Source organism: Amphiprion ocellaris, chromosome 2 (genome assembly GCF_022539595.1).
Source record: "Amphiprion ocellaris isolate individual 3 ecotype Okinawa chromosome 2, ASM2253959v1, whole genome shotgun sequence".
Classification (NCBI taxonomy): domain Eukaryota; kingdom Metazoa; phylum Chordata; class Actinopteri; family Pomacentridae; genus Amphiprion; species Amphiprion ocellaris.
In genome coordinates this window covers 9,242,019-9,269,460 of record NC_072767.1, presented here as the reverse complement: position 1 = coordinate 9,269,460, position 27,442 = coordinate 9,242,019, and the positions used below count along the sequence as shown (strand labels likewise).

Below are 27,442 nucleotides of genomic sequence, written 5' to 3'. Positions count from 1 at the left end.
ATTATCATTTTTTTTTACTTTTAATAAAAATGTATGCAAGATATATCCCATGGACTTCAAAATTCCCTTAATTATATATTGACCCACATATTGAAACGTGCATTTCTCTGTAGTAAACTCACTGTTCTGCAGAGGGCAGGAGAGTGCCTTAGAGCCAATCCATACAAAGTGATCCCCAATGCAGCCTGGTGGGGCAGTACCTTACAAAGAACACTAAAATAAATTCAAGAAGAAGGCGCTCGATGACGTATTTTGTCTGCGACAGGAACACCGTGTAGAAAGTAGCAGTTACAAGCTACTTAGCTGAATTTTGCAGCAGGTACGAAATTAAATCGATAATGCAAGACATACCAACGGCTCCGTGAGTAGTAATGTTATTAATTCAAACGCAAAAGAGACAAGTGGAGCTTGTTAATCCCCGACACAATCACAGTCAAGAGGCAGCAGCAGTTACTTTGCTGGTGTAAAAATAGTTAACTAGCTGCCATTAGCTAAACTTGGTGATTAGCTAACTTTATTTCTGATCCAGTGTCGTACTTGATCTGTGTTTAATATTTTCATTCCATAGGTAACAATGTGACAGCTACCCATGTCTACGTGGTGTTGAGGAGCAGTACATGTCCCGGCTGTTTATGGTGGAGGAGGGCAGGCGGAGGGTTGGAACTTTGTGGTCGGCTGTCGGTCAGCGGGATGGAAACCTGGACCCCCAATCCCCGAGCCAAGCCTTTCATCCCCCGACAACAAAGAAGCTTGTATCTCACCTGGAAATACAAGCTAACCAATAAGAGGACGATTCGTCGGTTCTGTCAGGTCAGTTAAAAAAACAACAACTTGCCTCTGAGGATCGACCTCTGCTGATAGCTGGTGTTGCTGCAGGAGCTCAAGTTGCTGGCTGCAAAACTGTACTTTCTGCACATTGATCCAAATATGCCAAATACTGCTGCTTTAGTTTACAGAACTGTACAAAAATAGTTATTTCTTTTTTCTTTCATGGTTCTCTAAAATTCCATCCAAGAAAATGTTTTTTTGACTTGCAAAGCTGTAAAAGCTGCTCTAAATATCACTACTTTTAACTTGACACAAGACACAAAATCAAAAAAAAAAAGAAAAGCATGTCTTTTTTTATGAGTCATCCTGTTTTTCTGAGGATTTAGCTATCCTGAAATGATTTGAGTAAGTCCATAAAAGACATATAGTAGTACACATTTACCCATTTGTTCAAGCCATGTATACCACAATAGTTTTTCCTTTAACATCTCTGCATAATCTGTCTCTCTATTAAACAAGCTAATGAGCCTTCCTCGATCTGTTGGTAGAGTGTATAGTTGATAGATGTGAACAATCTGAAACTGAAATGTGTTCAGATTTTACACCTAACACTGTATTTTTTTTCCGTTCACAGGCTGGTGCTGTGCTGTTTCTGCTCATAACTGTCATAGTCAACATTAAGCTCATCTTGGACACTAGAAGAGCAGCTAATGAAGATGCAGCAGCTCAAGAATATGGTGGGAAACATGTCCATGTCTTTTTTTATTACTGTTTGTTCATTCTTTGTCAATGTTTCAGACTAGCGGACTACCACACCTACTTTATTCTCTACTTCCAGTGTTTGACTTAAGAAACATTGATTGAAACTGTGTTTGGTAAGTCCATCAGCGCTTCAGTTACCAATATTTGAGTCAGGTCATGTGGCTTTGACAACAGATGTTCGTGTGCAGTAGTATTTGGGCCCATCTCTGAATAGACTGAACATCTAATCTCTCAACAGTTGGTCAGTCCATAAAGCTTTTGTTCTCAGTTGACCTTTGGAGTTGCAGAATCGGATTAATCAGCGATTTTGGTGTAAGGCTTGACTTTCTAATAGAACTTATAGGGAAATTAGATATATATGGCAGTGTTACTTTGTGTGGAGTATGCTTGTTCTCCCTGTACCTGCGTGGATTCTCACCAGGTGCTTGACTTCCTTCCACAGTCCAAAGACATGCTGAGGTCAATTGGTAATTCTAAATTGTCTGCTGCTGTGAATGTGAGTGAGCTTGTTGTCTGTCACTCTGTGCTGCCCTGTGATGGATGGGTGACCTGGGGTCCAAGTCCCCTGCGATAGGATCCAACCCCCCCATGACCTCAAAGGGGATAAAGTGGTATATAGAAAATTGATATATGCTTGTGAAAATATATCCGTATCTTGATCTCATTCTTATTAGAGGATGCGATTCCCAACATGGAGACGCCACGCAGGCCGGCCAATGGACGCAAGGTCTTGGACATTGAGGTGTACTCCAGTCGCTCCAAAGTCTACGTGGCAGTCGATGGCACCACTGTGAGTGAATAAATGTTTGAATTACTAGCTGATGGCAGGGTTCCAAATCATTAATTCTGCTTTAGCACATGAAGGGCTTCAGTCAGTAGTAACTTTTTACTCACAAGCCAAACTTATGAAACCTGTGAATCCAACAGCAGATGGACACATATATGCCTGCTGAAGTAGTCAAACGCTGCAGTAGTTCTTGCCTGAGAAGGGTATTTTGTGATGCTGTCACAGTTCTACACACTTACAGACTTGCAAAGTGACAACGTCTGCTTGCTCTGTTGCAGCTGGTAATTATGGACAAAAATGGAAACAATCTTAACGTTTTCATTGTGATTTTTTTGAGGTTAGATGATTATTCTAAATTTGCTCATAGGTGTGAGTGCGAGTGTGATTGTTTGTCTTGTTTTTAGTTACTGTATTGTTTTAAGTTATTCTCTTGTTTTTCACTGTGAAGCCTTTGGTCACCCTTTGGGCTGTTGTAAAGGGCCATAGAAATAAACTTTGATTGATTGATCAATTGATTGATTAATGCTTAGGCAGCCATTGTTGAACAAATTACACAAAATGATTCCTCAGACATTATGACAAGGTTCAAAGTCTGAGTCACAACTTCATGACAAATGTGTGAAAAAATTATTTCATAATGAAAAAATGGTATTTCTTGATGCTTTGGGTTGTATTCAGGGGTAAAACTATTTGCTCTTTCAGATTTTAGGACTAAAAAGTGGCTAAGTATAGAGCAATTGGTTGGTTTTTTGTGTTAAACACTAAAAATACCCCTAAAATAGGTGTTTTTCTGTGACAATTTTTTTTTCAGTGTGTGATTTCTTCAAGCAATGAATAGGTGAATACATGTTCTGGGATATAAACTAAGCTTTTTTCCCAATTTATATGTTGTATTCTTCTGTTACAACTTGAATTTCAAGCTTTTCAGGCAGCAGAGACTTCATCCTTCATGATTACTTGACCAAAAGTTGACAATTTCATTGGCAAAATTTTATGTTTTAGGTAAGATTTGCTTTTCATTTTACTATGGTGGTGGTGCTATAAAAGTTGTATTCATAAATTGCATACCAAAATAATCAGTTGGTCCTATGCAATTCTAGGGAACCTTAGAATAAGCAATATCTAACTCTAGTTAAGAAATATTCATATGTTTCTCTACCCATACCCCTTAAATTTAAGACGTGTGAAAAAATTATATGATGTTGCAAAAAAAATTCTCACTCCTTCAGTTTTAAAGCTAGACTCCTAAAACTTTAACTGGTAATACCTATTTATATATGTTACATGATGGTAGCATATATATAGACATATCTTTAACCAGAAACAGATGGGAATTTTTTTTGCAACAGATGTTTGTGATTCTATAGGCAGTTATTAGCAAGATTACAAATCATTTCTTTCAGATCCGCTGGGGATATGTGTCTTGTTGGTATATTTTAGAGATAATAGACCTAATTAAGCATCTACAGTAAGCTAAAGACTGTAAATCTGGATTACCTCTCTGAAAATAAAGTAGACGCTGCAAGAGCGTCCAGATCACATTAAATGCAGATGCTGTATCAGCAAGCCTTGGCTGATCTTAGACTTGACTACCGGTAGCCTACTTATATGTGGTGTATGTGAACTTTATTTTGTTGATTTGTGAAGATCAGTTCTTTTGAAAATGCTGAAAGCAAGTTATATGTCATTTAAGCAGTGATACTTCTTGTATTGATTTCATACATGATTATAAAGTTTAATAAACGTGTCTGTGGAAAAAGGCTTGTAGCAGTTCAATGATTAGAGATCCCTTTGTATTTTGGATTGCAGAATTAAATTCCTGGGAAAGTTTTACATAAGAGTGGCCTGTTTACAGATTATTTCAAAGAAGTTGAAAATTTGATATTTTTGTCACCAAGTTGTGACTCATGTGACTAATGTGTGTGTCTTATGTAAAACATTGTCTATCATCTAACCTGGAGTCAGTTGTTATGAGGAGCATTTTTCTTCACTGCTGATGGAGCTAGGTTAAAATTCTTTATTTTGCCGTACTACTGCAGGTGCTGGAGGATGACATGCGAGAGCAAGGCAGAGGCATCCATGTGATAGTTCTCAACCAGGCAACTGTAAGCATCTACTGGTTTTTCTTTATATTAAATATCAACAAAGTTGTTTATGGCTGTTTCAGTGTCACAGCTTTCATGTGAGACAGCAACTTAATAGGCCCAGTAAGAAACAAAACATGAGATAACCACTTTTCCTGTAAGACCAATGCTTCTGTTTTTTTTCCTTAATGGAGGAAAACTAGAAATGTACAACAGTCTTTTCAAATCTTTAAATGAGAATGGTCAGGTACATATCCACCACTGTCTATTATGTGTGTGTGTCTCAGGGTCATGTGATGGCAAAGAGGATATTTGACACCTACTCGCCCCATGAGGATGAAGCCATGATCCTCTTCCTCAACATGGTGACCCGGGGTCGTATCCTAATTTTCACCATTAAGGTCAGTTGCTGACTGCTGACTGAGCTATGAAACAGATAATCATGTAATGGTCATAACCCATACAGATGGAATTTTATTCTACAGGATGAGGGCACATTCCACCTGAAGGATGCTGCTAAGAACTTGCTAAAGAGTCTGGGTAGCCAGGTGTCCCTCAACCTCAGCTGGAGAGACATGTGGACTCTGGTGGTGAAGAAAGGAGGTAGTAGGGCGAGCTTTCATTTTGAAGTAAATCTAACTGTGTCAGATGTCATTGGGGTCGCTGGTCAGCCATTACACAGGAAGACATTTACTAATTAATTTCCCCATGTAGCCATGCTCAGTCACACTCTGTCACCAGTTGGTTCAAAACCCTTCAACACTACATTGTGTTTATTTCTTAAAGGAAGTCAGAAAGCAGAATTGTCCTTTCAGTGCTGTTGATTGTATCATCTGGGGAATATAAGAAAAGACTCCGGTCAGTGGGCTCAGGCGTCTTGTGCACAGCACACTATAAAATGAGCAGCATGTGCATTTAGGCTAATGCTCACTAGATAGGTAGCCTACAGAGTGTCTCACACTTTATTGTTTAAACAAATAAAACCATAATATATATATCAACACACTCCAATGACCATCCACGTAATTCATACTGTACATATACGCGTAAAATAAACAAAGGAACATCAAGAAAACAGCTACTGAAGAGCCCGTGTTGTGCTCCACTACCTACCTGGTACATGCCTCTCAGGAACTGACGGTGCAGCTGCAATGCCAGCTGGAGACTATAGCTTCAGAGAGAAGGATATTTAGCCAACAATACATGAAGTGAAAACCAAATTACAGCAAGTGAAATTATTTACCATATATACATTGTTACATTCAGTCACAAAATCTCTGTGAAGCTGGAAGGATTCATGATGATTCATGGTCCCTAAAAACAGGGGAAGAGCGACATCTGAAAAACTGAGAGGCAACTATGAGCAGCTTCACATTAAATTTTCTGGCATGATTGACATTTGGTAATTAATCATTTATTGATTGTTTACTTGTTGATTAGTCAATTAAGAACACTGCAAAATACTTAGGTGGGAAGCACTGGGAGAGAATAGCCAGACAAAAGCAGCTAATAATGCAGGTTAAGAAAATATTATCAAGTGATGAACAAAAACTGCAAGAGCACACACCAGGTAGACAATTTTGTAGCATTAACAGTTTAATTGTCCTGTTTATTCAAGATGATCACAGACAATTGAAGGATTGTTGCTGGGATAAAGTTGCAAAGTCCTCAAAGTGTTATTGCATTGCAAATATTTTGTGGCATTGAAAGTCTCATTACACACAACAGCCAAATTAAAACTGTGCCAAGTAAAATGAAATAATATACTGCAGTCGTCAAACTCCTGCCCTGATGATGACATTTTGCTTGTCACATGAAAATCATAAGTTTCATGTTTTGTCCAAGAGCTAAAAATTTTCCATGACTTCTTCAAAAGCATATTTTTGGTTGCTACTGGGGGAGGGCTTTGTCAATGTTCTTAGGTGAGGTTATTTACTCCACATATGGCCACAAATCTACATTTCTAATTCACCTTTGACTCTTCGCCTTTGTTTGTTGCAGTAATGCCATTCATGGTTCAGTGCTCATTTCTCATTTTCAGGAGAAACCAAACACCTCAAATTGTTTCTATTGTAGAAAAATGTTGTCTTTGATGTACAGCAATCGAAGGAAAATATTTAATGACTATCTGCTTAGTGTCATGTGGGTAAGCTGAATCTATGTTAAAATCTGGTTAAAAAACCTCCCAAAACTCAGACAGGTCTTCCTGGATTGTACGTCTTTGTCTTTACAAAATGAGGCACACTGCTGTCCTATTTCTGGATGGGATTACCTGTCTTTGCTGTTTGTATAAGTGTGTGTTTCCCTGTCCAGGTCAGGTATATGGAGAGAAGCACTCCAAGTCTCCAGCTTTGTCCACCTGGGGAGACCCTGTGTTGTTGAAGACTGAGGTGCAGCTTACTGCCTCTGAAGGCAAGTGACAATTGTAAAATGTTGAGTAAACGGGTCAGTCAAAATTTACACTTTGTCTAATTGATCTCGTTGAAATGCCTCTTAATAGTCAAAACTACACCAAAAGATCATCTTTGTAAAATATTAAAATACTCACAAAAAACCTTGACCTGCTTCACCACTGGCCATTTTTGGCATCATGTGTTAAATCACCTTTAAGGATTGAAAGAATCCAAAATTATATTGTTATATATGCAAAAAAAACAATGGAATTCTTACATGAATGCTTCGCCACCAACTGGACAATTACAATTCACAATGCTACATTAAAATAACATTGTAATAATAAAGTAGTACAAAATGCTATCTACAAGATATCTAATGTCTAACAAATAATACTACATTTAACATGAGGTGGTATAATTGTGTGACAGCAAAGTAGCAATATACAGTGCCACAGTGGGTAGAATATAATACAGAGAATCCTGCAGTAGTCTTACAGAATTACTAGGCAATTTAAGTGACAGTGCAACAGATAACTTACAAATGACCATGTGAAATTTTAGTATTCATATATATTACCCCTTGTGTTTTCCTTGGGGTCATTCTGACCCCAAGAAAATTCTTTTGCTGTCGTATACTTTTATGTAACAATGTCTATTTGGCCCTGCATTCCAAAATGAAGGGAAAAATTTGTGGTAATGGGTTGGACTGAAGTAAGACTAAAGGTGTAACGCAGAATTGATTGACAAATTATACTTTATACTTTAAATAACAGTCAAACCAGGAAGGGTCATTTTGACCCCAGAGGACAAAAGGTGTATGGCAACTGGGAGGACATTACGAGGGTAGAATTAGTATGTCTTGAACTGTCTAAAATCGTTGTGGCTGAAGCTGTCTCTGAATATGTGTATGTGGGAATAGTCCTGAGCTGTTGCTAGAAGGCATAAGAGAGAGAAGCAGGAGTCTGTCATAGTGTGTATTGTTTTTCTGAGGCAACATGTGGGGTAAATATCCTGGATTGCAAGAGAGGTGTTCTGAGTCATTTTACCCACCCTTTTTAGGGCTGTCTTCTCCTGAACTGTGCTCCTGCCATATGAGTATGTAATACACCCTGTGAGCACTGACTCTAAAGCACACTTGTAGAAACCCACAAGGACCGTATCGGACGTTCTAGACTTACCTCAGATGCCTGAAGAAGTGAATGCAAGGGTGGGCTTTTTGATGGCAGTTTCTGGGTTCTCATCACTGTGGGTGAGCCCAAGGAATTAGAATCTGCTGAGCCTCTTTATGGTTTCCCCACAGATGTAGATGACATGAACTGCGTGCTGTTTTCTGATGTCAATAACCAACTCCTTTGATTTTCCCAGGATCCAGTTGCATTGTCCGAAATGCTAAACTATAATTAAGAAATAACAGTGAAGATTTGTTACGAGCAAACTGAATGTAATTGTCTGTCCTGCAGAGGCAGAATGCCATTGGGCAGACACCGAGCTGAACAGGAGGAGGAAACTCTTCTGTAGCAAAGTGGAAGGATACGGCAGTATCTGTAGTTGCAAAGACCCGGCACCCATTGAGTTCAACCCTGACCCTGTAAGACACACCGGATTGCTCTTTATTTCACTCTGGCTTACTCTTCAGACTGGATGTTTTACTAAGCCGTGCGTAGTGGGGACACAGAAAAGCCTGACTATAAGGAAGCATTGATGTTCCTTTACCGGTACAGAATCACCTCATTAGTTAGGATCACTCAAAAATACTTTTCCCACCACAGTTTGTAGTGATCAGTGGACACAGGATTTTATCGTTGAACAGTAAACTGTTAGTAGACTGTGAAATTTTTTTTATGACAAAGAACTAAAAGTTGGATTAAGCAATGCTTTTGCCATCATAGATCAAAAATTCCATACTATCCTTTCAGCATCTTATAATTCAAGAGGTATGAGAAAAAACAACTTCAGCACCTCCTCCAGGTTTTTTTTTATAGAGCTTTAGAAATCTAAGATTGAATTTTAATTCTAGATGATGCAATAAATTAATGCTGACTTTTTGCTTGATTATCTTTTGGCATTTGGAGTGTGTACTTGTCTGCTAGGAGAGGTTCAAAACATTGAAAAACATAGAGCTGCTGTATAGTTTTTGGATTTTGTAGCTGTTTTTTATTTTCCAGGGTTTTGCCTGCTATTGCTATAAAGTTTAAATAATGTAAGATCTAAAACATAAAAATTTACTACAGTGCGTATTGGACTTTTCTTAATTACTGCTGTTTAGAAATTATATCACCTTGTGATAGGATGACACCAGTTGCAACAGCCTTCAAGATGCACTCAGGTAATAATGCAGTAGTTAGTATATTATTACTACAATAATAATCCAAATATATACATGAGTAATCAGTGCTCTTGGATTGTACCACACCCATTTCCTAATTTTGCTGGAGCTGCCATAGTAAGTGACATAAGTAATGAAGCCACTCGGTATATCACTAAAAAACTTACAATAAGTAACTCATGGTTCCTCTATAAGATAAAGGCATAGGCATGACGTGTTTAGTTAACTGCTGCTTGTATTTTTGGATTTCAGCTTGATTTATCTCAGCCACATATTCTACACTGTAGCCTAATGTTTCAGCTTCCAAAAAATGTATCTACATGTCCTGGCAACATGGCATATTGATTTTGTGCAAAGATAATGCTTTTGTGTAGCATCATGTAATATGCTATAAGCTGTAATTCACAGCAGTTAACATTTATCACTTCATCTCCAGCTTTATGCATACTGTTTCAGCGGCCATCATTGGAATTCCACAAAGAAACTCCACACAGTGCCATAGAAGTCCTCCCATCACCTGGTGTTTTTGCAGTTTAACCGCAGAGTCACACAGACATGGCAATGCAAAATATACAAGTTCACAAAGACATACGCCACTTTCATAAACTTCAGCACAGGCTCTGTCACACAGAAGTATAAATCAAGCTTTGAAATCATCAGGTTACTTCAGTCCATGTCTGATTTCCTGCTTAACCTGATGTGTTGTAGTAATTTATTGTATGCATATAAACATAGGTCTATTCAATTTGTGCCCCTCCTTCCAGCTCCCCAACAATAAAGTCTTCAATGTCCCAGTCGCTGTCATTGCAGGAAACAGACCCAACTATCTCTACCGGTAAGATCTGAAAAGGAATGGTGTGTTGTTGTGTTTTTTTTAATCCTTTTTCTATGGAAAAAAATGAAAGTATTGGCAATGCAATTTATCTTTTTTATATTGCATACAGTGGAGATCACTTGTTTGATTTTTGCTTGTCATTTCTAAAAAAATTACACGCTTATTTGTTGCTATTTCATAGGTAAACTGCACTTTCGTATCTCTCACTTTTGCCCTATATCCAGTAAATATCTCAGGATTGTTGAATGAAGAAAGATAGTGGCACGCCTTAGTAATCTATTTGTCAGCATTTTCAAAAAGTGTTACAATTTTCCCCAAAATCCTACCTTGATACAGAACCAAGTAATAAGTTACTGTCAACAATATGTTTTTTTAGGATGCTGAGGTCACTTCTTTCAGCTCATGGCGTGAACCCCCTGATGATCACTGTCTTTATTGATGGATATTATGAGGTACTACATCTACCCTTCCTTTTTTCTCAAATTGTTTTCCTCCTGTGCTGGTGCTGATTAGTATAGTAAATGCTCAGTCAGATTATGGATTTCTGTTTGTCATTCTAACCATATACGTCCTTTCTCTGAAGACCAGAAAAAATTAATTTAAGCCATATGAGTGTATTAGTTAAGCAATAGAATAAATAATATCATTAATTTTTCATGCTAATTATTTGCTCAACAAAGCTCTGCTGTGTCATTATATTATTTGGCCGCTCAAAGAGCCTCTTAAATGTGTAGTTAAACATTTGTGTCTCTTTTTGTCTCAGGAGCCAATGGATGTTGTAGAGCTGTTCGGACTTAAGGGAGTTCAGCACACACCAATCAGCATCAAGAATGCCAGGGTGTCCCAGGTAAAAAACACCCGGCTCCTCATTTAAAAGTTAACACCTAATTCAGAACAGTCATTTAGAACAATGAGGTTCCAGAGTTCCACTCAAAAAGGACCAGGTATCTTGTTAATTTAACCATTCCATAAAATCCTCAGAAAGACTTTGTCTCCTCTGTATTTATCACTGACTTGTCACAATTGATTGACACAATTTTCAGCATTTGTGCTCTGTACACCACCACAATGGATTTGAAATGATTGCCCGAAACACTTCAGAATTCATCCTGCTGCTTTTATCAGCAGTCATGTTATCAGTAGCCATACATGCTCACGGCATTATACTACCCACCGCCATCCGTCACTGATGACGGTGGTATGCTTTCATCTTTTAAATGTTTTTTTTGGCAAACTCTAATCTGGCTCTCCTGTTTTTGAGTGTCACCAGTGGTTTACAGCTTGTGTTGAACCCTCTGTATTGACTCTGATGAAGTCTTAATTAGTAACTTTTATCTCCTGGAGAGTGTTCTTGATCTGGCCAACTGCTGTGAAGTGGTTTTTCTTGACCAGGGAAAGGATTCTTCTGTCATCCACAACACCTGTTTTCTGTGGTCTTCCGGGTCTTTTGGTGTTACTGAGCTCACCAGTGTGATCTTTCTTTTTAAGAATGCACCAAACAGTTGATACATGTTTTACTATCTCTCTGATGGGTTTGTTTGGTTTTTTCAGCCTAATGATGACTTGCTTCACTGATGGTGACAGCTCTTTTGGACTTGAAAATTGGCCTCACCAGATTTCAAATGCAAATACCACACTTGAAACTAGAAAAGCACTCAGAGAGCGCAGTACTCTGCCAAGGCTGCTCAGTTGATGTATCATTTCCGATGGATGAAATCTTTAATAAAAAATGACCTTGCGCTGAGCACAGGCAGATGTTATGCATGTGCATGTTACGTACGGATACCAAATTGTATGTAAATTACTCTTATAAAGGTCTGTTGATCAGTTCTTCACTTTTGACAAGCCTTTGTTTTGCTACTGTTAAAATAACCATTCCCTCCATGCTTTTATTTTGAAGGCATATTTTTAATGTTACAGGCTTTTATTCTGTCACCATTCCAACGGCACAGGAAGTGTTTATCTAAGAAGCGATTTCTTGATATGACAAAGACGCAGCTGAAAAGTCCAAAAATTCATGTAAAGATGGAAGAAAACGGTTCCACGCTGTTGCTGTCTAGCAAAGGATGTGTATAAACTCAGAAGCACATAGCTGGAAAGGAGACAAGCTCTTACAGTGTTTCCTGAAGAAAGGAGTGAAGGACAGAAAGGTGACTTTGTGTTCAAAATAAGGCTGACGGCTGAACGTAAATAAAGGCTTTGTGAAACATCAGGAGCTTCACCATTGTCTAGCTGGGGTTTGCTACATTGCATGACCTAAATATGTAGCAGGCGGCAGGAATTGATTGGACTCAGAAACACCCCACAGTTTAATCAATTGTTCCATGTATGATTTCCAACTGATAAGTCATGGTCATTTTGTAGTAGGATCGCAATCATGTGATCGTCAGCAAGTAACTGACACAGTGTTCACTTGTTGTCATGGTTACAGCGACGCCGTGCCGGCAGCTATATCTGGCAATGGAAAATCCTTAACAAAGCTGTGGATCCAGACTATAAGCCGCATCACTGCCAAAATCTAATCACTTGGTCCTTGTGTCATTTCTGACCTTCCCTGAAAATTTCATCCAAACCCGTTTGTCCGTTTTGGAGTAATGTTTCACACAGACAGACAGATTCACAGACAAACGTACGCCGATCGTCACAAAACTATGCCGTTCCTTGGCAGAGTAATGAACTCTAAACCTTTTTTCTGCTCTTTGTTAGTGAAATAATTAGGGAATAACACACACCTACACTGTTCACCTGATTTGGATATAAATACCCTGAAATTAAAGCTGAAAGTCTGCACTTAAAGCACACCTTGATTGTTTCATTTCAGATCCATTGTGGTGGTGTACAGAGTTGAAATGCAGAAATTTCCATCAATTTCCAAATACTTTTGGATCTAACTGAAGGTGAAATTTTTGAGGTTCAGCCTGATTTCAAGTTATTAAGGAAACTCAGACCTCTATCTGTTTTGCTTTTTCTTTATTGTTTCTATTGTGAAAATCACCAGTCTGCTGTATTTCTCAACTGTAGCACTACAAGGCGAGTCTGACTGCAACCTTCAACCTTCACCCAGTAAGCATCACTTCCAAACACTGTACCAATCACAAATAATGACAGCTTTTTTGCTAAGAATGTTATGCCCATTTATGAATGGAATGGAACAATCAATTAATAAATGACTTGGGGTTGCACTGCATTGAGTAGCTCCCCTGAATAGTACAGATCCTATCATACATTATGCTTTTTTTCATTCAGGATGCCAATTCTGCGATCGTACTTGAAGAAGACCTGGACATTTCCATTGACTTCTTCAGGTATGTTCTAAAAACTGTGCAACCCCTACCAAAGATAGGCAGATAACAGTGTGTTATTATCAGTATATTTGAGTAGCATAATATAATCATTTCCTAATCGCCATTTAGCAAGCAAAGAAAATAAAAATGTGGTGGTTTACTGTATAAAGTGTGTTGCTGATCGACTGAAGGTTACACTAAAATGTATCAGTAGATTAATAATTTAATTCTAAATTGATTTGACGTTTTGACTCTGAATGAAAGTGAGTGTGCTTGGTTTTCTGTCTCTGTGTGGCACTGCGATAGACTGGCCATCTGTCCAGGGCATCCCCTGCCTTCTCCCTGAGTTGGCTGGGATAGGTTAGTCCCCTCATTCCATTTTACTGTCGGTTGTTGATTTGCGCTTTGAAAAAGGACTTCAGGATTTCAGTTTAGAGTTTATAGAAAACTTGCTCTTCTCATGACAAAAACAAACCTGTCTTTTATTAGCTTTATTTCTGTAATTGTAAAGGCCCTAGCATGTCGGTGAATCTTGTCCCCACTTATGTTTTACCAATATGAAATTGCCGAAATAAGAAATCATCTTATTTGTGAATGAGTGATTTCTTCAGGTGTCTTCTGTTAGATATCTTCAACCAACCGAATGCTTCCCTGTTATTACAGTTCTACCTGTGTACTGACCTGCTGTAAGGAACTCTTAATGCTAATACAGCATAAAGTGATATTTCAGACAGGAGTGTTCAACTTTGTATCAACAGTTTGTTCCTTTCCTGTTTCAACATGGCAGAGGGCGTTGTTTTCCCACTTTGATGTAATGAACTTCACTGGCCCAGTCAGAACTCTGATCTCATCCCCGCCCAGCATCTTTGGGATGAATTGGAATGCTGATTGCAAATTAGGCCTTATGACCCAATATCAGCACTGAACCTTACTAACACTCTTGTGTCTAAATGGGAGCAAATCCCTGCAATCCACTGTCCGACGTAACGATGAAACCAGAAAATTTCACTCAATAATGCCCATGTTCAGGCATTACATGTCTGTAATGTTCAAATGTCCATGTGTTTTTCGCCATTTTGTAGGTGTTAAGTGGAACATTCTTGCTGGACTAAATAAAAGTTATAATTTTAATGATTTAGTCATTGAAAAGAATTTCTCCAAAGGTATGGTCAGCTTTCTGTTGTCAGTTGCAACAAGATTATTCAACGTTGATACTAGTCTTCATACTGATGTAGCTTCTTTTACTAATGTTACTGTTCTTTTTCTATTTTTTTCCCTCAGCTTTCTGAGTCAGACTATCTACCTTTTGGATGAGGATGACAGTCTGTACTGTATCTCAGCCTGGAATGATCAGGTGACTGCCAACTGCCTCGTTTGCTCATTTTGTTCACTGTCTTTCTTTCATTTAACTCTTTTCTGTGGCCTAAAACCCTGCTAGGACTTACCACTGTTTTGCTTGTAAATGTAATTTATCTATGAAGTCTATTGTTAAAGTGACACAAAACAAGTCAACCAAATAAAAATAGTATTTAAAAACTCATCAGACATGCTGATAGCTAATGAAACAATCATTTCTTTGAGAAAGACTAAAAGCACATACATTTTTAGTTAGAGCCTTCAGTTTAAATGTGAAGGAAAAAATTACAATTTTATGGTTTTGGAAGCTGTGGAGAAATCTAGTCTGCAGTTCCCATTGCAGTGAAAGAGAGGTAACAGTGGCTTGCCTCTCAGTTTAGGTTAAAACCTAAATGACAAAACCTCAAATTGGATGTTGGCATTGTGAGGCATAAGCCTTGTGGCTACATTATGATACTTAATAAGTGCCTGTGAGGATATGTCTGAGATAGAGTTCAGATTTTGTATCTTTTTTTTTCTGTTCTCTGGCAACAATTGCTCTACACTGTAGATAGTTACATGACACTGATGAAAGTTCCAAAAAGGAACTAAACTAAGAGTTAAAATACATTGAAAATACATCAAATGCATTGAAACAACAAAGTTTTGGGGTTATTTTGAATATATATATATAAAAAGAACATGTACAGATATCAGCATCAAAGGTATTTGCACACATCTTTCTCTATATATATGTGTGTGTGTGTATGTATATATATGTATATGTGCATACATATATACATATATGTATGTGTGTATATATATATATATATATTCATATATATATATATATATATTCATATATATTCATATATATATATATATATATATATATATATATATATATATATATATATATATATATATATATATATATATATATATATATATATATATATATATATTCATATATATGTGTATGTGTGTGTATATATATGTATATATGTATATACAGTGGGGATTGAAAGTTTGGGCACCCCAGGTAAAAATTTCTATTAATGTGCATAAAGAAGCCAAGGAAAGATGGAAAAATCTCCAAAAGGCATCAAATTACAGATGAGACATTCTTATAATATGTCAAAAAAAGTTAGATATTATTTCCATCTTTTACACTTTCAAAATAGCAGAAAACACAATAATGGCGTCTGCAAAAGTTTGGGCACCCTGCAGAGTTAATACCTTGTACCGCCACCTTTGGCAAGTATCACAGCTTGTAAATGCTTTTTGTAGCCAGCTAAGAGTCTTTCAATTCTTGTTTGAGGTATCTTCGCCCATTCTTCCTTACAAAAGTCTTCCAGTTCTTTGAGATTTTTGGGCTGTCTGTCACACACTGCTCTTTTAAGGTCCATCCATAGATTTTCAATGATTTTGAGGCCAGGAGATTGTGAAGGCCATGGCAAAACCTTCAGTTTACGCCTCTTGATGTAATCCACCGTGGATTTTGAGGTGTGTTTAGGGTCATTATCCATTTGTAGAAGCCATCCTCTCTTTAACTTCAGCTTTTTCACAGATGGCATCAAGTTAGCATCCAAAATTTGCTTCAATTTTATTGAATCCATTTTTCCTTCTACTCGTGAAATGTTCCCTGTGCCACTGGCTGCAGTACAACCCCAAAGCATGATTGATCCACCCCCATGCTTAACAGTTGGACAGAGGTTCTTTTCATTACATTCTGTGCCCTTTCTTCTCCAAATGTACCTTTGCTCATTCCGGCCAAAAAGTTCTATTTTTAACCTCATCGGTCCACAGAACTTGTTTCCAAAATGCATCAGTCTGGTCTATATATTCATTTGCAAATTTCAAACGCTGGTTTTTGTGGTGAGGACGTAGAAGAGGTTTTCTTCTGATGACTCTTCCATGAAGACCATATTTGTACAAGTATCTCTTTATAGTGGAATAGTGTACCACAACTCCAGCGTCTGCCAGATCTTTCTGAAGGGATCGTGCAGTCAAACGAGGGTTTTGACTTGCTTTTCTCACAATCCTCCAAGCTGTTCTGTCTGATATTTTTCTTGGTCTTCCAGATCTTGCTTTAACTTCCACTGTTCCTGATGACTGCCATTTCTTAATTACATTCCGAACAGAGGATATTAGCATCTGAAAACACTTTGCTATCTTCTTATAGACTTCTCCTGCTTTGTGAGCGTCAACTATTTTCAGTTTCAGTGTTCTAGACAACTGCTTAGAAGAACCCATGGTGCTGATTGTTGGGGTAAGGTCAGATGAATCTGGGCATTTAAAACCTTTGAGACTGACATCACCTGGTCTTTCCAGACGATGATTGTGAACAATCTATGACACTTTCAGGTCTCAGCTTTCCAAAGTGGGCGGTGCATGCTATAAACTCTGCAGGGTGCCCAAACTTTTGCAGACGCCATTATTGTGTTTTCTGTTATTTTGAAAGTGTAAATGATGGAAATAAAATCTAACTTTTTTTGACATATTGTAAGAATGTCTCATCTATAGTTTGATGCCTTTTGGAGATTTTTCCATCTTTCCTTGGCTTCTTTATGCACATTAATAGAAATTTTTACCTGGGGTGCCCAAACTTTCGATCCCCACTGTATGTATGTATACATGTATATGTATATATGTATATGTGTGTGTGTATATATATATTTGGCTGTAGAGAGTTGAGTAACCAACGCCTGAATGTCTCTGCACAGTTTAGAATTGTCTGCAAGTCACTTCTACGATAGAGCATGAGATGAGAGAGCATCAGTTTTGTTTACACCTTCTGATGTAACCCTATATTATTCAGTCAGTGACTGCCTTTTCTTCTCATATATTATTCTCTAATCACCGGTTCAGGCCTCAAGCATTTGCTTTCTTTAGAAAAACCTAGATTTTAAGCCTACAGAAAAAGTTCCAGGTGTTATTGATTGCAGCTGCTGTTGTTTTTTGTTGTTGTTCAGGGCTATGAGCACACAGCAGATGATCCAGCACTGCTCTACAGAGTTGAGAGTATGCCTGGTCTAGGTTGGGTGCTGAAGAAGAGCCTCTACAAAGATGAACTAGAACCAAAGTGGCCAACACCTGAAAAGGTGCAGGGATTTTTTTTTCTGTATTTAAGAACTTCAGTCAGTGCATTTGGATGTTTACTTGGACAGGTTACAAGTCAGGCATATTTTAATCATCTTTCTGTCTGATATCAGTTTCACTTAAAAATACTGTGAAAACTACACAAGCACACTTCTCCAATGGAACAGTCATATCACACTGTGTCTACTGTAGGAATTACCATGAAGCTGTTTTTATAACTATAATCAGTTTGTCAGAGGATGTTGCATTATTGTTGTTTTATAATTTACAACATGTACAGTTAGAGTTTTTTTCCATCAGATTAACTGAAACCAGTTCCATGAAAGGAAAGCAATGAAGTCTTTCTGAAAGATCATTGTGTTATTGATCCACATTGTGGATGTGTGAAAAATCTGCATCATTTTTTTGTGTTTTGTAGCTGTGGGACTGGGACATGTGGATGCGAATGCCGGAACAGAGGAAAGGCAGAGAGTGCATCATCCCTGATGTGTCCCGCTCTTACCACTTTGGCATCATCGGCCTCAATATGAACGGCTATTTCCATGTCAGAGCTGAGAAAAGTGTTGTTTTATTTACGATCAATTCTTTATTGTATGTATTAACAGAAACAATAAGTATAAAAAACTGAAAAATCAGACAAGATACTTCCAAGCTATATACATATATAAACAATTTGTGCATCAAAAGACATATTCACTAGTGTACACCTGTTCAAAGTACTGCACCTGTACATACACCCACTCTGCAGTTGTCCTGAATTACATTCACGAGTTTTCTTCAGTAGCACAGGATTATTTACTGAGGGATTTATTTGTAAATGAACTTGAGTATATCAAACATACACACATTTGGAAAAATCATGCATATCTATGTATATTCATGTAGGTACTACCATACATTGTATTTATATTACAAATATTATATTGCTATACATATTTATTTTTTCTCATATCTCAACCCACCAAATATTAGTAAAAATACTTCTACAAATTCAGTTCAATCCAATTCAATTCAAGTAACTTTATTTGTTCTCAAGGGGCAATTTAAAAGGGCATACAAGCAGCTTCAAAAAAGACGACCAAGCAAGACACACAATTACACACAAAAAGATAAAACAACATTAAAAAGAGCATCATAGGTGCTTGTAGTTTTAAAGTGCATTTTGTTGGAGGTGCTTGTAGTCACAAAAGCTCCACAACTTGCTCCCATCTGGTCCTGGCACCTTGCTGTCTCATCCCCATTGCTCTGCTGGACCTGTCCTCTTCCACAACTGCTCTCACTTCATTCTGAACTAGTTGCCTCCGCTACTTCCCCTGTGCTTTGTCGTAACAGGCGGCTGGGATGGCTCCTAGTCAAGTCCTCCCTCTGGCCACAGTTCCCACTGTCACCTCTGCTCTCCACTTCCTGCCGGTCTTGACTGCCACTCCTGCCCAGGAGACTTTTGAGTCTGTTCATTCCCAGAACTGCAGCCCCTCTCTCGCTCACAGGACCTTGAACAACTCCTCGATGGTTTTCAGGGGGAGTATGAGTTTGCAGGTGTTTCCATAGAGGGTGATGTTACTCAAGCTCCGTGGTTGACCCAACCATCTCCTCAGGTAGTGGCTGACTCTCCTCTCCAGGTCTGTGATGGTGGGGATTGAGAACTCGTAGAGGAGCAGTGGCCACAGTGTCCTTGGCAGAATCCCGTGCCGGTAGAGCCATGCCTTGAACTTTCCTCGTAGGTCTGTCTTGTCAACATTCTTCAGCCAGTCCTCAAGCTCCTCACAGGTGTTCTTTATCAAAGCTGTGTCCCTGAGGCCTGAGACCTTTCCTTCTTCACCACATCCTGAACTTCTTTCAGGAATGGTTCCCTCTGATTGAATCCACTGGCTAAACACAGTTTCACATTGTCCTAGATCTTGGTCTCTGATGGGGTTACTGAAGGTGTTTTGAAGGTGTTGATCGACTTCCACCTGTGCACAGGCTAAGAGTCCACTGTGTCTCTGCCCAAGTAGCTCTTTGGTGAAACCAATTGGGTTCTTGATGAAGGCAGTGTGTTTCCTAGCTCTTTCTCTGCGCTGCCTCCTATGGTATTCCACTCTGCACAGGAGCCTCTTCCTGAGCATAGCATGTAGCTCTGCCATTGGTGCCTGTTCCTCTTGCCTGGCCTCTTTGTGCTGTTTGGCCAAGGCTTTCATATCTTTCCTGATGTTGTGAATTTTAATTGCCTGCTGGTTCATGATATAAGGCTGCATAGCTCCCCTTTCTTTCTCAACACTGAACATTTCCACAGCCATGCTCACTATGATGTGAAGGACTGCAGCCTCCTCTCTACCTCTCCTTTGGCTGTTGCTTCCAACACTGCATCCACATCCTTGTCAGACTTCACACTCGGATGTTTTAGAGGCTTGAGGCCACTTGATCCTTCCCTGTTTGGAGGGACTGACGGCACCACTGGGTTCTGCTCCTCCTCTGTCTCACCAGGTACTGGACCTGAGCATTGTTGTGGTTGTAATAGCTCCCCACATTTCATCTTTGATTGATGGATCTTTAGGCCTCTCATTCTCACACATTTTTACACAACAGCACTCTCTTCTCTTCAGCGTTTCTCCATTGCTGTTTTTCATTATCCTTATGTCTGTCCAGCTGAGGTGCTCATTCCCCCTTCCGTCTCAAGCTCCCCTGGGGGAATATCTCCTTTGCTTGTTCCGTAGCTTATTTTGGGTCCTCCTTCACAGGAGGTATGGTTAGGGATGGTGTCCAACGCCGTCCCGGTTGCTGTCTTTCCGAGCTGTCGTCTGTCTCTCCAGCTGTTGTCAACCAGCCTGTTTCTGGTAGTCACTGGTTACTACAGTCTGACAGTTGTGATGATACATCTTTTGATGCAAAAACCAGGGCACATCATCAGTGATGTATCCTGAGATCATTGGGTGTTTGAGTCTCTCGAACATCAGACACCCTCCCTCAGATAACCTGGCTGAGGTTGATCAGGCCTTAGCTCTTACTGTGGCAGCTCAACCATGGATCTTCTCTCTTTATCCACCTTAGCCACCTGGAGGCTTTCTCTACTGTCTCTTTGTTGTTGACGATGACTGACCCCCCTTTTCCCTTGTGATGCAGAGTGCAGTATAGGGCCCTAAAAACAGAACCAAGGACCTCAACCTTTATCCTGTTATACCTTTGTGTAGGAGTTGTACATTTTCAGTTTAAAGTCTTAATAATTCAGGATGAGGTGAGGGGCATCAGCCAGATAAGACAGACTGCCACACATATTCATGATGCTATTTTTAAGTAACACAAATATCTACAAACTGCCTTTATTTCTGAAAAGGGGAAAACGACTGCATAGTGATGATTCTTTGTTAAAATGGCTTTCACATGATGTGTTATTGCAGTAAAATCATAATGTGCTAGGTGTTATTTCTGATGGAGTTAGTCATTTGTTTGCCTGATCATATTGCTATCCTTGTCTTTTCTGTCCTGTAGGAGGTGTATTTCAAGAAACATAAGTTCAACACTGTTCCCAATGTGCAGCTAAAGAATGTTGACAGGTTTGTACACACAAGTGACGTGAAGAAATGCTGTTTTTATCTGAAAAGCACACTTTACAACAGAAGAAACTACACCCCTGTCCGATATCACTTAGATGTTAAATTATTCAAATTTGTCTCACATTTCAATAACTCTATTATTGCTATATAATAACAACTATATATTATTTTGAAGCTGAACAATGTGCTTTTTCCACTTGTAAAAAATAAAAGAACAAAAGATTAGAATGGCTATTTTGAAAACGTAGAAACTCTAGTTAATGCATGTGTAATGCAGCAGAACCTTTTCAATTTTGGACCTAAGGTCTGTGTCTATCTGCATGTTCGCATCACTGCTCCGCCGGGAAAAAAATGCTAGACACACTGAAAAACTGAAACAACAGTAAACAGGTGTTACAGAATGAGACAAAATCAGAGTCTGAAATAATTTATTGTTTAGAGCTTTGGTTATTCTGCTAAAATAGCACCACAGACATTGTGCTATATGCACAATATCACTGTGAAAAACAGATTAGCAGTGCTTCAGACTTGGAAGAATGATTATAAATGAAAATGTGAGTTTATGTGACAGTTTGGACAGTGTGAATTATATTGCTTTCCACCATCCTCAATGAACTGTGATAAGAAAAAACTCTTGCTTGCTGTTTGGTGCAAAACTGCAAGATCATAATTTGCTAACAAAGTGAAAAAAGCCTGACAAATATTAAAAGCACATTCTTTGTTCAGATGAAACAAACATACATTTGTTTTGCTAAGATGGGGTCCAGCATGTTTGGTGTGAACCTGGCCAATAGTACCACAATGAATGCATAGTCCTGACAGTGAAGCACGGAGATGGAAGTGTGATGATATGGGACTGCACAAGTGCAAAAGGTGTTTGGGGTTAGGGTTAGGGGCTTGGGGGAATGACATTTCTAGATAGCGCCATGAATGCCTGTAGAAAGTCCTAAATACTGGCTGACGACAACTTCCAAGTGAAAGGCAGAGCTAAAAGAGTAGACTCAAGAATGGCAGAACATCTCTGCAGAAGTCTTTTTCCAACACTGGTGTCCTCCATGCCTGGTTGTTTTTGACATCAAAATTAAAAGTGGACAAGAAAAAGTAAGAGATCTTAATCTCAGTAATGAAAAGTGTAATTTTTTTTGTCTGTTTTGTGTCTGTATTTTTAATGTAGTACATCTAAACTCAGTTTTTAATTTGACATGAGGGGCACATACCATAGTGTTCCACTTTTTAAAAAATGCACTTACTGTAAGAATGTACAATTTTTAGTCATTTGACATTTAGATGATATTGCACAGTTGATGTACTGTAAGTTTTGTGGAGTGTATTTGACAACACAGTGACAGTCTCAATGTTGTGCTTCACAGCTTGAAGAAAGATGCTTATGAAGCAGAGATCCAAAACCTGCTCAAGTAAGTAAAATGTGTTGTTGCTCTGGTAATAAAACACAAAAATGGATAGCATGGTTGATGTATTGGTGTGTGTGTGTGTGTGTGTGTGTGTGATCCCAGAGAGGCAGAGGTGCTGGACCACACTAAAAACCCATGTGAGGATTCGTTCCTGCCAGACTACGAGGGGAGGATCTACGTTATGTTCATTAAGATGGAAACTGAGACAGACACGTCCACTTGGACAGAGCTTGCCAAGGTACGCTTGTTTACATCATGCTCATGACGGCTCGTTTCCCCTGTTTTTGACAGATGAAATTAGCCTGCCATAAGGAACAGAGTAATTGCCTGTCTTTGCCATCTGTTCAGTGCCTGCACGTTTGGGACCTGGATGTACGGGGATATCACAGAGGCCTGTGGCGGCTCTTTAGAAAAAGAAATCATGTCTTGGTTGTGGCTGTGCCAATCTCCCCATACTCGTAAGTAATGTTTAAATGACGTGCGTTTAAATAAATGTTGGAACCTGCATGGTGGTGCAGACCCAAACTTGACATGCAAAACGAGCCTTAATGAAGATGTCCACCTATGCATAAACCCAGTGTAGTATAAACAGGACATTGTATATGTGTATATGTGTGCTTTGAACTGTATAATGCTGCAATACATGCATAGTTGGAATAGCTTTGGTGTCACTAATGTTTCAAAGGCTATCTTAGAGACGGGAGAGATCGAGTACATGACATGTAATATCCATTTTTGTTAATGTCCAGTTATCTGTGCACCAATGCACTTTACTTCATGATATGTAGAAACTGCAGTCCTCTGTCAGTGTGGATACATTTAGGAGATGGTTTCCAATGCATTGAAAGTATTGGACAGTGCTCAAAGCCCAGTACATGAACAGTTATGTTGCTGGAATTTAGTTTATTATTAGAACATGTAATTTATGAGTTTGGTTTAATTATGTTGTTAGTCGTTGTACTGTTGCTTCCTGGAAGCTAATTGTTCTATGAGTAAGAAATCTATTGGAAGAGAGTGTCTTATTTTTACGTTCCAGCCAAGGTTGTAACATAAACAGCCAAGCAGCAGCAACACAGACAGCGGTACTGAGAACATCTGAAGTGTTTCTGTTCATTCAGACACATCTGAAGTGGATGACAGAAAGTAAATACAAAGAGAAAGCCTGACAGGAAGAGTCGTCCGTAGAGAAGTCTCAAGAATAAGGCCAAGTAATCACAAGCTTCAGAACTGTACATGATTTAATTTGCATTTACAATGACCCCACTTATGGAGGACAAAGACCTGATGTGAAACATGACCTCACATGTAAATCCTCCTGGCTCCCATTTTTTATCCTGGCTTATACGCTTGTATGACTTTGATCTGTTATAAAATGTATACAGTAAGCTAGTGTACAAAAACAGGAACATTTGCGAAAGAAAACAACCTCAGAGCTTTTTAGTCACAACAACATAACAGAAATTTATAGAGTATAAAAGATGCGTGGCCATAAAGATACTGATAACAAATAAGTCTCCATTACTGCTCTTGTCTTTTACCGTTGTCTGCTCTCTATATCTGCCCTCTTATCTGTTCTTCCCTTTTTTGTTTATGACCAGTGTGAAGAAACCAGCCAGTGTCACTCCAATTCACTTAGAGCCTCCTCCCAAAGAAGAGGGAGCACCAGTGGAACAAATCTAGACCTGGTGTTTTATTTACAGCCACAAGCATTTCAACCAGCCCAGGCCTTAACATGTTGTGTATTCTCGACAACTACTACTAATAATCCGGCATGGGGCTAACAGCTAAAGTCTGACTTTTCCTAGAAATTGAACTTGTGTACCAGAGAATAGCCTGGAAATGGAGTCCCTTTTTCCCCTCCTTTTTTTTTTTTTTTTTTTTTTTGCAATAAGTAGCTGTGCTAAATCCGTCCAACAGGTTGAAGAGTTGCGGTGATGCAAAGACCACTTTTGGTTAATGGTGACTTTACAACCAAAACGGTTTGGTGATCTGTCAACAACTGTTCTTTTCATTCCTGTGATAACTGTGGGTTGATCCATGGCATACTTTGATTTCAAGTTTTTTGACTGAAAATGGTACAACTGACACACTCAACATAATTTAGGCACTTTTATTCATAGTTTTTGTATTTTTTCCACTACTGAATGTGCTATCCAACTTGTACATATCTTTTAACTTATCTATATTTATTTTACATCCGTTAGTCAAGTTTTTGTGGTTTGTTTGGTTTTTTCAAAATCCACTTTTATCAAGGTTAGTGCTTTTTTAAGAGCCTAATGTTTACAGATAATGAAATAATATTGTACATGCATGTCTATTTTTAACGACAATTTAAAGGGTCGGCATATTTTTCAAAGTCGGATTCAGACTGAAGAAGCCCTGTGGGTTTTTACTGTTATTGACTGCTTAGGTCAGTTGCCTCACATTAGGTTTAATGAGGGAATGTAAATGGTGGCTGAGAGACAGAAAGCTGAGAAATTTTTACAGTTTTAACATGATACATTATAGAAATGGTAGCTTAGTAACACATAATGTGTATTCTGATAACAGTGATGCTTTCCCATGATAGGTGCAAACAAAACAAAAAAAACAACAAAGAGCTTCTGGATGGACATTTCATTAGAGCTGAGCGTTGTGCTTGGACACAATGTCAATAGCACAGAAAGCTTAATTTTATTGATTTTTTTGTTATCAAGAGGAGAAGTAATGTAACCTTTTCTGTGCTTTTTGGTTATATTTAGGTAAAGTTCTCAGACAGTCTTGCATCTGTCCGTTAACAAAAGCCTGGGGCACTCAATTTCATCAGAGATTGTAAAGAAAATGAAAGATGATCATCATGGTCAAAGGTCTTGCTGGTCTCTCTGATACAACTGGATGAAGATAGATGAACTGAGAAGCATGATGCATGCAAGCATCCTTTGACCTTTTTATCATGTGCCAGTATAGTGACAACATAAGAATTCAACTCTGGACAGTTGACTCTGTAAACTGTGCTCATTACACAACTAGGGACATTTGAAACCTAGACCTGAACTTACACAACTGAAGAATAGTGCAAAACTCAAAACTCTTTTTCTGTGTTGCTCAATTATTTGCTTTTTTAATTTTAAAAAGTGTGGTTTTATTTTAAATAGTGAGTATTTTTCTGGAGGCCTTGCAAGCTGAATGCTGCTGGCAGGTTTTGCTGCACGCATATGTTAATGCTGTGTATTATTTTTAAGAATTAACTTGATTTCTTGGTGGTGCCTGTCAGTTTTGGTGTCTCTCAACCATCGCTGAAGCCAGAGGCTCCCTAATTTCCATCCCCAGTACGTAGAGATATCAGTTAGGAAAATATGTATAAGCAGAATATAAAAATCCTGATCTCAGTGCTGCTGAGTTACTACTTACCAGAATTACACTTCTGTGTTTTATGACTTGAAACAAGTGCTGTGATCAAATATTATCAGCTTGAACTCATGTTTGTTCCACATTTTCTTTTGTTTTATTCTTTCATTGTACTGTCCTCCATGTCAGAGTGGTGAAAAGGTTGATAGGTTTGTTCTAAAATATTGTTGCACAGATTTAGTGTCCTAAACTGAAAATGAAAATTTGCTCAGAACCTGAGCATTTTTCAAAATGCAAATTGTTCTCTCATAATCATGTGATACAAAATACTTCCTCTGGTAAAAGCAATGTATACGATGTTTATCAGAAAGTGATAGGTAAGCATAATCAGTTTTAAACCATGATTCAACTTTTTTCTTTTAGACTTTAGCATTCAAGATCAGTATGTTAACTGTTAACACATACAGAGCTGAACAATTTATTACAACTTATTAACTGTGTTTGCATCTGTCAACAGCTATAACTCCTTATAAAACATCTGATTATTGTTTAACAGGTTTTGAATATTTGAACATATTCTAACCTAACTGTACTCATATATACTGCTTGCACCTACATTCAGCTAGTAAGAGTGTTGCTGTTCATATATATGTTAGCAAGCATTTGTGATTTGTTACTACGAATAATGGCTGCTTCATACAAAACGGTATAGTTGATTACAAATAAGTATTTCTGAACTGTGTGTTTATATCAGATTAAAAATACACTATATTGACTCATAAATGATTTAGAAATCATTAATATACTGATTATCAATCCTAAATAAGATAGATTCATGGATAGATTCATATAAAGTGTTACCAAAGTCTGAATAAAATCTTTTTAGCATCAATTTCAGTTGATTTCTAACCACTTCAAACTAAAAGTGTTTTTATGTGAGAAGACACTGAGGTCAGTTTGTTTTCATATCAGACAACACTGGTGTGTGTGCTGTTTGTGTGTGTGTCACATAATAATGCCGCTCAATTGGTACCTGCAGTCTTTTCATTTTAAAGTATGTGTTTGTATAATGAAACCACCACATCTGATTATATATCTCTAGTCAGGCAATGCAATCAGACAGAAACTCATACACAGCAGTATTGCTTCATGTGTTATGACTGAATTCAGTTTCATTAGTGTACCACGGGACTGAAAAATGACCAAGGAAAATCTACCAACTCTTCAACCTACACTTTATTTATATTTTTTTTGGTCATTTACTTCATAGTGGCACACTTACTTCTATGAATTACGAAGAAAAAGATGAACTGAAATTATCATTTGCTCAGAAAATCAGTTTGCTTTGTCCAAAGCTGTGATATAAATTGGAAAAATGGAACGTACCTTGTATGTGTGACAGTAAGGATTTTTAGACATATTCTAAGTTTCGTATATGATTTGACAGGAATAAGTTTCTTTTTCTTGGAAATGAATAAAGATATTTTTTACAGA

The 27,442-nt window shown here is 38.2% G+C and overlaps 1 protein-coding gene across 2 annotated transcripts; it reads left to right on the top strand.

Annotated features, from left to right (window-relative positions):
• The first annotated feature begins 218 nt into the window (after positions 1–218).
• Positions 219–27,442, top strand: pomgnt1 (protein O-linked mannose N-acetylglucosaminyltransferase 1 (beta 1,2-)). Of its 2 annotated transcripts, none has more exons than XM_023290086.3 (22): positions 219–319; positions 569–810; positions 1,403–1,505; positions 2,205–2,320; positions 4,357–4,422; positions 4,689–4,802; positions 4,887–5,004; positions 6,715–6,813; positions 8,258–8,385; positions 9,888–9,958; positions 10,335–10,410; positions 10,722–10,805; positions 12,980–13,021; positions 13,205–13,263; positions 14,524–14,596; positions 17,553–17,681; positions 18,098–18,223; positions 21,145–21,209; positions 22,580–22,624; positions 22,724–22,859; positions 22,970–23,079; positions 24,220–27,442. In XM_023290086.3, the coding sequence occupies exons 2-22, from the start codon at positions 691–693 to the stop codon at positions 24,299–24,301; spliced, it is 1,962 nt and encodes a 653-aa protein (XP_023145854.1). In that variant the 5' UTR covers positions 219–319; positions 569–690; the 3' UTR covers positions 24,302–27,442. The 2 variants fall into 2 exon arrangements, with proteins under 2 accessions (XP_023145854.1, XP_023145855.1); XM_023290087.3 differs by having other exon boundaries at positions 229–361.